Here is a 12,382-nt window from a genome sequence, read left to right on the forward strand (position 1 = left end):
TTGTGGTCGTATATTGGTATGACGTCGTCCGAAGACACATTAGTTTTCGCACTCTAACTTTAGTTTAAGTGAATGGATCTCAATGAAATTTTACCATAAGGTTCAATACCACAAAAGGAAGGTGGGGATTGATTTTGGGGGTTATGGTACCTACAGTTAAGCAAAAAGGGGCCAAAAATAAGCATTTTTGTAACTTCCAGACATAACTTGTGTGTAAGTGTATGGATCTCTCTGACATTGTACCACAAGGTTCCATATCACAAAGGGAATGCTGGGATTGATTTTGGGGGTAATTGCCTCCAAATTTTAGGAATTAGGGACAAAAAGGGGCAAAAAACAAACATTTTTCTAGTTTCATGACAATAACTTGTGTGTAAAAGTCTGGATCTCTCTGACATTGTATCACAAGGTTCCATATCACAAAGGAAATGCTGGGATTGATTTTGGGGGTAATTGCCTCCAAATTTTAGGAATTAGGGGCAAAAAAGGGGAAAAAAACAAGCATTTTTCTAGTTTCATGACAATAACTTGTGTAATTGTATGGATCTTTATGAAATTGTACTGCAAGGTTCCATATCACAAAGGGAAAGCTGGAATTGAGTTTGGGGGTAATTGCCCAAAAAGTTTAGGAATAAGGGGCCAAAAAGGGACCAAAAATAAGCATTTTTCTAGTTTCCAGACAATAACTTGTGTTCAAATGTATGGATCTCTCTGAAATTGTACTGCAAGGTACCATACCACAAAGGGAAGGCTGGGATTGATTTTGGGGGTAATTCCCTCAAAATTTTAGTAATTAGGGGCCATAAAAGGGCAAAAAAACAAGCATTTTTCTAGTTTCGGGACAATAACTTGTGTGTAAGTGTATGGATCTTTATGAAATTGTACTGCAAGGTTCCATATCACAAAGGGAAAGCTGGGTTTGAGTTTGGGGGTAATTGCCGTAAAGGTTTAGGAATTTGGGGCCAAAAAGGGGCCAAAAAACAAGCATTTTTCTAGTTTCCAGACAATAACTTGTGTTCAAGTGTATGGATCTCTCTGAAATTGTACTGCAAGGTACCATACCACAAAGGGAAGGCTGGGATTGAGTTTGGGGGTGATGAATCATAAGGGGGTTCAAAAAATTGGGGGGGGGGGATTTTTTTTTCCTTTTTTTTTTCTTTAAAATTTCCATTTCAAATTGGTTATTTCTGATTTATATATAAAAGCAAATAATAATGATATGGTTTGAAGAGGTAAATTAAAAAATTTTAAGTTCTCAGACCACATTCATTCTGTGTCAGAAACCTATGCTGTGTCAAATATTTAATTACAATCCAAATTAAGTGCTGTATCAAGCTTGAATGTTGTGTCCATACTTGCCCCAACTGTTCAGGGTTCGACCTCTGCGGTCGTATCAAGCTGCGCCCCAGCGGAGCATTTTATTCCATTTTGCCTATCATCGTGAAAATTATAAAAGATAGAGAGAAACTTTAAATATAAAAAAAGATCAGCAAATAAATTTATATGACCTAAATCGTCAGTCGATCCATTATTGTAATTATTGCCCTTTAATGACGATTTTTACCATATTTTTTTTGCTTTTTTGAGTAGCATCCTGAAAACTTTAATAGATAGATATTGAACTTCAAACAGCAAGATGATCTACAAGGCATTATCTACAAATAAGTTGATATTGCTGAACTTTTTGGTCAACTCTTTATAGCAGCATGTGCCCTTTAATGACGACTTTTACTAGTTTTTGCGATTTTGCATATCTTGAAAAGAATAATAGACAGAAAGAAACTTGAAAAAGCAAAAATGATCAGCAAGACGAGATCTACAAATAAGTAAAATTACCGAAATCGTCAAGTGACTCCTTCCAGGAATAATTGGCATTAAATGACGATTTTTTTCCATTTTAAAATGTTATCTACAAATGAGTCGATATTGTTAAAATCTTTTGTGAAGAAGATTGTGCCTTAAATGGCATTGTTTACCTTTTGTTTTTGCGTTTTTGCCATTTATTTTGAAAACTATAATAGAAACATAGAAACTTTGAAAAGCAAATATGATCAGCAAGAGAAGATCTGCCAATAGGTCAGCATAGATGAAGATTCTGAGAACTCCCTTGTTTGAAGCCATTATGATTTTGTAGTGTATGTATTTATTGCATCAGCATTAGCAGTCATTATTCCAGGTTAAGAATGGATGAGAAGAGAACACTTATAAAGTGTTATCAATGGATTATTTTGATGTAACACCATCTCCTGCAAAATATCTTGTCTTCATGAATCCTTATTTCTTGGGTACCAACATAATAATAATAAACTTATAATACATCAAATGGAAACTTCTAAGCTGCTTTTTATAATTTTTATACGACCGCAAAAAATTTGCGTTCGTATATTGCTATCACGTCCTCATCGTCGTCTGAAGACATTTGGTTTCTTGACAATAACTTTAGTTTAAGTGTATGGATCTCTATGAAATTTAATCAAAAGGTTCAATACCACAAAAGGAAGGTTGGGATTGTTTTTGGGGGTGATGATCCCAACCGTTTAGGAAATAAGGGCCAAAAAGGGACCCAAAACAAGCATTTTTCTAGTTTCAGGACAATAACTTGTGTATAAGTATTTTGATTAATCTGAAATTGTACCACAAGGTTCAATACCACAAGTAGAAGGTTGGGATTCATTTTAGTGGTAATTGCCCAAACCGTTCGGGAATTAGGGGCCAAAACAAGCATTTTTCTAGTTTTCAGACAATAACTTGTGTTTAAGTGTATGGATGTCTCTTAAATCCATTTTACAAAAAGACAATTTTTTCAAATATTATTTTTTTTGGAGGGGGAGGCAATTTGTTTCCTCAAGATTTAAGAAATTATCAATTTTCCATTATTTTTTTTGGAAGGAGGGGGGGATTTTTTTTTTTGGGGGGGGGGGGGTCAATTTTTTTTTCTCAAGATTTAAGAAATTATCAGTTTTCCAGAAATAAAAATTGTATTGCACAACATCAAGAAATCTTCAATTGAATATAAATTCAAATCATATAACCAATTTCAAGTTCTTTGACTACATTTATTCTGTGTCAGAAACATATAATGTGTCAAATATTTAATTACAATCCAAATTCTGACCTGTATCAAGCTTGAATATTGTGTCCATTTTTGCCCCAACTGTTCAGGGTTGGACCTCTGTGGTCGTATCCAGCTGCGCTCGGCGAAGCACATTTATTATTTGTTGCAGAGTAATTGTCTTTAACATTTGAAAGTATTTTTTATTTACAGGAAGATATTGGGAAATGGTAGAACGTCTTAAACTTCAACATATATATTTAGCACCTACGGCACTACGTATGTTGCTAAAGGAAGGAAGATCTTGGGTCACAAAATATGACAGATCAACATTAAGAAAGTTGGGATGTGGTAAGACTGTCTTACTTCTACCAAAGTATATCTTAAGAATTACTATATTAACTGCAACTGTGCTACTTGTGCAGTCAAAATGTATTTGCAGTATAAACTTTGGCTTTATACAGTCACTGACCTTATGAAGACTTGTTTGTGAAATTCATAATTTGTTTCTGTACAGTTTAATGTACGGCTTCATGAAAGGTGCAAATTTGCAGAATTTTTACGTTATCCGTCTCAAATTCATAATTGTTTATTTTACCCAAAATAGTTCATTTGAAACCACTTTTAGAGTAATAGTTTAAAAGAACAACAATGAATTGTCTAAAAATAATTCGTTTGTAATGGACACAAAACAGGATAAAAATGTTTGGTAAAGCCTCACATTCTACCTGTTTCTTAGCATTATACAAATGAATTATAACAATTGAGAAAATATTTTGCATAGTTAATTGCAAAATAACATGTAAATATACAGCATAGTTTAATTGACTTTTGATCAAGTATTTGGCACTTGCTGAATATTTAAAAACATGATGAACTCAGTCAACAATGAGTGTTCATTAATTTTTTTTAGAATGAATTATTTTATCTTTAAGATTGAGAAATTGCTGTCTGTTGTCAAGACATATTGCGGTAATATATATATATATAATTGAATTTTAAATCCTCATGTTTGGTATCTCCCTTTTCTATTGGTGTTCATTTAACAGTACCGAAAATCAGTTTTGTCTATTATCTTGAAAACCACTATAAAAGATAAAATCTGACGGAGACAAAAATGTTCAGAATGTTGAAATCTACCTTTTGTCTATTTACATACAAACTGTCCAAAAAAAAAAACGTATTCTTATAGCAGTTATTGCCCTATAATTTCGAATTTTACGAATTATTTTTTTTTTCATTTTTGCCCATTATCTTGAAAATAATTATAGATAGAGAGAAACCTTAAACAGAACAGATTCTCAGCTAGACAAAATCTACTAATATGTTTAATGGCCGAAATCCTCCTACGACTCCTTGTTGGAGTTATTGACCTATAATGATGATTTTAAGCATTTTTTTCGTTTTTGTCTTATATCTTATATATATAAACTTTAATAGATAGAAAAAAAACATGCGTTAGCAAATATTATCCGCAGAACAAGACCTAAAAATAAGTTAACATTGCTGAAATCATCCCTCGACTCCTTAGTAGAGTTATTGCTCTTTTATGACGATTTTTAACCATTTTTTAATACTTTTGTCTATTATCTTGGAAACTATTATATATACTAGTATATAGATACTGTAAATAGCACAATTGATAAGTAAGACAAAATCTACAAATAAGCCAACATGGCCAAAATCATCTGACGACTTCTTATTGGAGTTATTCCCCTTTTGATTTTGATTTTTTGTGTGTTTTGCCTATAATTTTAAACGCTTTAATAGATAGATAAAACTTGAAGTAGCAAAATTGATCAGCAAGACATTGATTGATTGATTTTTGGTTGCTTAACTTCTAGTGGCAAATATTTCATGCATGTTCAGGACGAAAACAAATTAACAATAAGTACAATAGGTAGGTCCTGAAATAGCGGTCGTCCGTGATAAAGGTCAAGAAAATTTGGATTGATACTGGAAAATGAGGGTATATCGGATTGGATGGGATTTGTCTTGCAACAGTCCACCTACGGACCCCTAGGCCTCAAAGAGTTGTGTCAAGGGTTCTTAATGTCCAAAAAGCATGTCACTCTCTTTACACGAGGCATCGGATATAACATCCCCATTCTGACCGGACGTGGCTGTGTATTTGTACATCCCGCACAACCAAATGAACGCCCCACTTTAGCAAGGGTTTTACTGCCAGTCGGAAAAAGACCAAAAGTGACCATATTTCTATTTCCTCGTCACCCTTGGAGGATCAGCAAGACAAAATCTGCAAGTAAGTCTATTGACTGAAATCGCCAGTCGACTCCTTACTGAAGTTATTGCTTTTTATGACGATTTGTACCTATTTTTAGTTTTTATACGACCGCAAAATATTTTGCAGTTGTATATTGGTATCACGTCGTCGTCGTCCGAAGACATTTGGTTTCCGGACAATAACTTTAGTAAATGTAAATATAAATCTATGAAGTTTATAACCACAAAAGGAAGGTTGGGATTGATTTTTGGGGTTATAGTCCTAACAGTTTAGGAATTAGGGGCCAAAAAGGGGCCCAAATAAGCATTTTTCTAGTTTCCAGACAATAACTTGTGGAACGATGTATGGATCGCTCTGAAATTTTACCACAATTTTCCGTACTACAAAGGGATGGTTAGGATTGGCTTTGGGGGGTTATGGCTCAAACCGTTTAGGAATTAGGGGCAAAAAAGGGGGACAAACAAGGGTTTCCTGGTTAATGGACAATTAAAAAAAAATACAATGTTAGGTTTGGATTACCTCCCTTACACTGCTTTTAAATTATGTATAAAGAAATGTTGTATTGTCTTGAGGTGATTAGCTGTCAATTTATTTTTAGAAGTAACTATTTAAAAATGCTGATTAAGGAATATTAATTTTAGCCATGATTATTTATGTCATTTTCTATTTTAAGACTTTTATGATGTATTTAAATGGGTAATTATGGTTGCAAACTCCATTGGAAATTTGAATTGAGATTATGACCATATCTTGAGGGAAAAGAATTTTTTTTGGGGGTGGTCAATTCTCAACAGCATAGTGTATTGCACAAAAGCAAATAATTGAATATAAATTCAAATCATATAACCAATTCTAAGTTCTTCGACTAAAGTTATTCTGTGTCAGAAACCTATTATGTGTCAAGTATTTAATTACAATCCAAATTCAGACCTGTATCAAGCGCGAATATTGTGTCCATTTTTGCCCCAACTGTTCATGGTTGGACCTCTGCGGTCGTATCCAGCTGCGCTCTGCAAAGCAATTTATTTTGTCTATTATCTTGAAAAGTATAATATATAGAGAGGCACTTTATAAAAGAAAAAATATCAGCAAGGGAAGATTTACAAATAAGTTAACATGGCTGAAATCGTCAGTCGACACCTTATTGGAGCTCTTAGTCGTTACTGAAATTTTTTACCAATTTTTTGTCATTGATCAGCAGAACAAGATCTACAAATAAGTCACATTTTTCTGAAAATCGTAAGTAGACTCTTTATAGAAGAGATTGCTCGTAAATGACGACAGAAAAATGATCAGCAGTACACTGTCAACAAAAAAGAGATTTTTGTCATAAATTATGTTTTAGTCTGCATTGTAAGAGAGTTTCTATTGTCGAAGATTCACATAGACCTAGGTGAGAAGAACAGTCTCTTTCGTGCCTCTAGTTTTTGCTTGCAGTTACTATTTAGATACAATCTAAAGTTGGAATTTCAAATATCAATAATTTGTAGACAGACATCAGTAAGTTTGTATAACTTTCATTGAATATTATGAAACCATGCTTCCATAATCAAGAAAAAGCATCTGAAGAAAAAAGTTTGATTTTTGTTTAATTTTTCATTATTCTTACTCTAAACTAATTGTCTTAATTATTCCTTCTTAAAAAAAAAATCTTGGAGGTAATCTAATTTTTACCACTCAATAATTTGAAAAAGGAAAAAAAAATCAACAATAATATAAAAGAAAGGCTCATATAAATAAAATCAATGTTAAGGATATTTTTAAGGAATTTTATTTTGCAACGAAGTACAATTTTTCTATAGGCTTCTATGCATACTTTAGAAAATCCACGAAATCAAATAATCACGAAAATACATTTTTTTTTCATTCTTCAAAAATAGGTATCCACGAAAATAAATGAATCCACAGTATATAATTATTTAAAAATGTCTAATATGTTGCAGCAATCAAACCTTAAGTCATTGTCAAGAATGCTTAATATTGTGAAATAAAGAGATGTGTTGGAGACATATGAATGAGAATCAGGTGTTTGCTTGTAATATTTTAAATTGAACGTTCATTTATATTTTCAGTCGGTGAACCATTGAATCGTGAAGCCTTTGATTGGTACAATGTTGTTGTTGGTGACAAGAAAGCAGATGTTGTTGACACATGGTGGCAGACAGGTATATGAATAAGTGCCCCGTTTTAAATACAATGGTGAATTTTGGTTAAAAAAATATGATAAGAAATTTGCCGTTAAACTTTTTCTTTGTAGGTGTTCTGACCTTTCATGTCAAAACCCTATCACAGTATTACAAAAGCGCTTTACAATCGTGGTCAAAATTGACAAGGATTATGCAGGCTTTGTTAAACAAAAGAGATGTAATGAAACTGCGATAATTTGGAAACTCAAATGTTTTATTTAAGAGCAAATCTTTGTTTTATTCATCTTTCTCAAAAAGTCAAAAAAAAACTATTGGTGATATATGGGACAATAATACCAAAAATTTTGAATCATACAATGAAATATACCAACAACTAACAGATAAACGTAACTGTATTTCGGAATACTCGCGAATTAAAAATTCCATACCACAAACACTTTCAAATTAAATAAAAAAAAAAATGATGTTCAACACACTTTAAAAAGTCACAAAATTTTAACTGTTATTTGTATCAATCTTATATATAATTTTCAATGTTAAATCAATGCTAGTCAGTGAATCGGATATATGGTAATGAATGTGTATTACAATGATGCTTAAGAGATAAAAAACAACTGTACTGGTTATTTAAATACCTATATGTAAAACTATAGGAGTTTAAAGGGAAAATTCGTGATTTTTTACTTATAGTTTAAATATGTTCATTATAACATAAAATACATATTCACAAAGTTTTATAGCTATATGTGCAGTAATAAAGAAGAAAATCAATAATTAATAATTTTTTTATTGACTGCTTCCTGTAATACGTGACATTAACTCCTGGTATTGCATGCCGGGATTTAAAGTACAATCATTTAAAGTCTTGGTCTTTAATCATATTTTAACGTAATCATAAGCGCGCCGATGACAAATTTTGATAGCTAATTACCATCCGATAGTAAGAAAAAAAAACGAACAGACATGCAACTTTTTACATTCATGAGATAACATTTTCTATGTTTACCGTATATATTTCGATTTTTGACATGTTGACAGCGGAAAAAGTAAATCTTTTTTTTTTTTTTTAATTTTCTTTTCCAACGAATATGGTGAAAAAAATTAGAGAATATAACTTTAACTGTAAGGACAATAAGTCACGGTACGTTTTGACCCTTAATTCAAGCAAACATTTCTATGCTAGGACTATGTTAATACAATGTGTATTATTCCCTGGCAATACCCGTGGAAGGCTTGATATAAAATCAAGGTAATTTGCAGATCGGTATTTAGCCATGTCTCCAGGGCACACCGTGCCAGGTGTGAATGTCATTTCAAATGGATTATAAGACAGAAGGTCGAGTTTAATGCACAAAGTTAAAATACATATTAAAGGTGGTGGCAAATACAAATAGATCGCCGTGGAATATTAAATTGAATTTAGGTTTAGGTCCGTTGTTAGCCAAATCATGATATTGAACTTGTATTTAATATACATGTAGGATAAATAAATCCGATGCTATAAAAATGATAAATAATGTTCAAATGAAATCTAAAGGAGAAATTATTAAAATCAAAATGATTTTTATATTTGATCAGTTTAAAATCGAAGAAATAATCTTGGGGAATGAAAAAAAACCTAAATTTTTAAAATTGGTGTATCTAAAGCTCTTTTGATTTACCTTATACGGTTAAAAATGTACGGAAACACACTAATCTAAATATTTAAAATCTTGGTATGTGTTACCTGGCCAAAAGATGTTTAAGCAATTTCGGAAACCATCTAAAGTCAACTTTGCTTATGACGAATGGAACCATAAAAATACATGGTTCGCCATGGAAAATTTGTAATACTTTTGCTTCAATGTAAATATTCACACATATAAAACATTCATATATAAACATGTATAAAATCTCGTTCACACGGTGAAAAAAAATCACACAAAATCATTTAACACCGAAGTAAGTTTTAGATTATTAACGGGATCTCTTTTGGTGGAACGTGGCTGTATCTGTCCGTTCTTCAGGCTACTTCAGCTAACGATCTTCCTTCTAGCTCACCTGGCCCGAAGGGCCAAGTGAGCTTTTCTCATCACTTGGCGTCCGTCGTCCGTCGTCGTCGTCGTCGTCGTCGATTTCCGTCGTCGTTAGCTTTTTACAAAAAAATTCTCCTCTGAAACCACTGGGCCAAATTTAACCAAACTTGGCCACAATCATCATTAGGGTATCTAGTTTAAAAAATGTGTCCGATGACCCCGCCAACCAACCAAGATGGCCGCCATGGCTAAAAATATATCATAGGGGTAAAATGTAGATTTTGGCTTATATCTCTGAAACTAAAGCATTTAGAGCAAATCTGACAAGGTGGCAAAAACGTTCATCAGATTTAGATTTATCTGCCCTGAAATTTTCAGACGAATCCGACAACCCGTTGTTGGGTTGCTGCCCCTGAGTTAGTAATTTTACAAAGATTTTGCAGTTTTTTGTTATTATCTTAGATATCATTATAATATCTAATATCTAATACTATTAATTATGATTTTAACCTTATTTTACATGATTTCCAAAGCCTCAGTAAATACAGGTGAGCGACACAGGCTCTTTAGAGCCTATAGTTTTTTTATCCAATAGAACAAACTGTTTTTGATTTCAGAAATCTTTTATGATTCAGAACTGTTAGATCGCATTGTTTAAGAAAAAACCCACTGTAACTGTATTACAATCAACTTCAAAATGAGGAGTTTATAAAATCGGAAGTTTTCATGATTCGAAAGGGTTATATTTATTTAGTGGACAAGCAGTATTTTTAAATTTCGATAATCTAATTCTAGTTAAAAACACTGAAATTAATTTGATAGTCAATGTTTCCTTCAAAAATTACATATCCTCTTTCGGTCTGAAAATAAAATATGAATTTGGTATACAGAACATGCAGAATTGTGAATGTCATACAACCTTATTATCATAAATAGGTATTGAACGCCAATATAAATATAAACCTGTATATACGTGAGACGTCATGGGACGGTACCTTGACATATACAGGTAATATACATGAAGTTCCGCTGTAATACCCGAAAATGTCAAGGTAAATCACTACCTAAACAGAATGTACAATGTCACAGAAATTATCACGTTTGTAAAGCATCACCAGTCATCTTTTAAAAGGTATCCTAGGTGGGTTAAATGGTTTAAATTCTGACTAAACAATTTTTACTCACCTAAAATTTAGTTTTTAAATTACATATAGGAACTATTTTTGTTGTTGTAAATGTACATTTTTCATCTGTAACTTTCGATAGAAGCGAATTGTTTTTTTAAATTCCCTTTTGGAACAGTGATTTTTATTTTTTAGTCAAGTTAGAATCATAAACTGACTCTACAATTAAACGTAAACCCTCCTTTCCCCTCCCCCAAAGGAAAAAAAAGATGAACGGTAAGTCACATCAAATTCAAAAATTGAAATATAATTTTGTTGTTAACCAGATATATATATGTTTCTGACTTAACCTATAAAAATGACAAATAAACTGGAAATAGATTTATGGTGTGTACTATGCAACTGCGGCTATACACATTTTCTAGGGAGTTGGATAACCCCTACGTATCACAGCGTACATGCACATTTTTTTATGACTCCTTTCATCATTTCAACCAAGAATGACAATTATATATGAAATGCTGTAGTTGGTGAGACTTTATTTTCTACCAGATGTGTGTATTTTTTATATTTATATATCAAATGCAGGGACAGCGGTGGGCTTCGCCAATGTCGCAAATTGCGATATTTGATTTCATCTGGTGACAAAATACGGCTGATGACGATATTTCTGGCGCCAAAATTTTCCTATGTCAATTAAATTTTTTACTGTAACGGTAATATTATCGATCGTCATTTAAAATGGTTAAAGTAAAAAAAGAAATTGAACGAAATTTTACCTGGCGACAAGTTTATGACTTTTTTTACGACCCCAAGCTAATCAACGGTTACAACAGGTGTCATAATCTGTTGTTACAGGTAATCCGTTTATCGATGGGTCATTTATGATCATCAACATTAGTTCATTCAAATAGAATCGGTCAGTCGGCATTTGTCATTTCATTTGAAGAAATTTTCATACGGCCACACATTTTGCAACGTTTACAGTAGTTTCATGAAGTAAACATAATTGACAGAAAGACAAAAACCATAATAAACGTGCTAAAAAACATTGTTTTACTTGTATTCCGTAAAAAATGGTAAATTCAGACGTAATTTGCCTTTGCCTGCCCTCACTTTTGATACGAAAATAACAAAAACCGGCAGCCATTGTTGATCGTATTCACTTCTACTGACTACTGTGTATAATACTCCGAAAAAAGAGCACACCCGAATAAAGAAAGATAACTCAATTTTATTTTTTCCTAGTATTGAGATACCTACTCAAAATATGTCTTCATACTTCTGACTTTAGAATTTATAGGTTTAGGAGGTATTTTGAGTTATTGGCAAAGTTAAGAGGGTCTTGGTAGCAGGATGGGTAGGGTGCCTGGGTCATCATTTTCTGTATTCTTTATTTTTTATACAAATTTTCACTATTCTGTATATCTAAACACCCATTTTTCTCTTTTCTTCCTTTAATTCCCATTTTTTTTTTCTATTCTTTATTTTTTAATTTAAAACATTTTCTCTATTCTGTAGCATATACAGACCTAAGCTAATTATAAGGACAGGAACATTGATCAATTATATGGAGTCATTATTTAAGTCCCATTAGTCACTGTTTGGAGACATAAACATTCAATTAAAAACATACAATATGCTATTTTGTGGGAAAACAGCTGCTTTGTTTTAATCTTTATTGTTATATTTTTATTCCTATACAATGCATAAGAAATTTAAATTGAACATGGTTTCAATTTTGGTAGAGGAAATCAAGACTCTAGCTGGCTCTAAAGTTGGCTCCAAGTTTTCTAAAC

At 32.3% G+C, this 12,382-nt stretch overlaps 1 protein-coding gene across 2 annotated transcripts in view; it reads left to right on the top strand.

Annotated features, from left to right (window-relative positions):
* LOC127698940 (acetyl-coenzyme A synthetase 2-like, mitochondrial) overlaps positions 1-12,382 on the top strand; it is a 345,845-nt gene that overhangs the window by 151,843 nt on the left and 181,620 nt on the right. For both annotated transcript variants that reach the window (XM_052202708.1, XM_052202709.1), the window contains exons 7-8: positions 3,266-3,403; positions 7,370-7,462. In XM_052202708.1, the coding sequence (XP_052058668.1) occupies positions 3,266-3,403; positions 7,370-7,462 (231 nt within the window). The remainder of the gene's footprint in view (positions 1-3,265; positions 3,404-7,369; positions 7,463-12,382) is intronic.

Source organism: Mytilus californianus, unplaced genomic scaffold, assembly GCF_021869535.1.
Source record: "Mytilus californianus isolate M0D057914Y unplaced genomic scaffold, xbMytCali1.0.p SCAF_4, whole genome shotgun sequence".
Taxonomy (NCBI): Eukaryota; Metazoa; Mollusca; class Bivalvia; order Mytilida; family Mytilidae; genus Mytilus; species Mytilus californianus.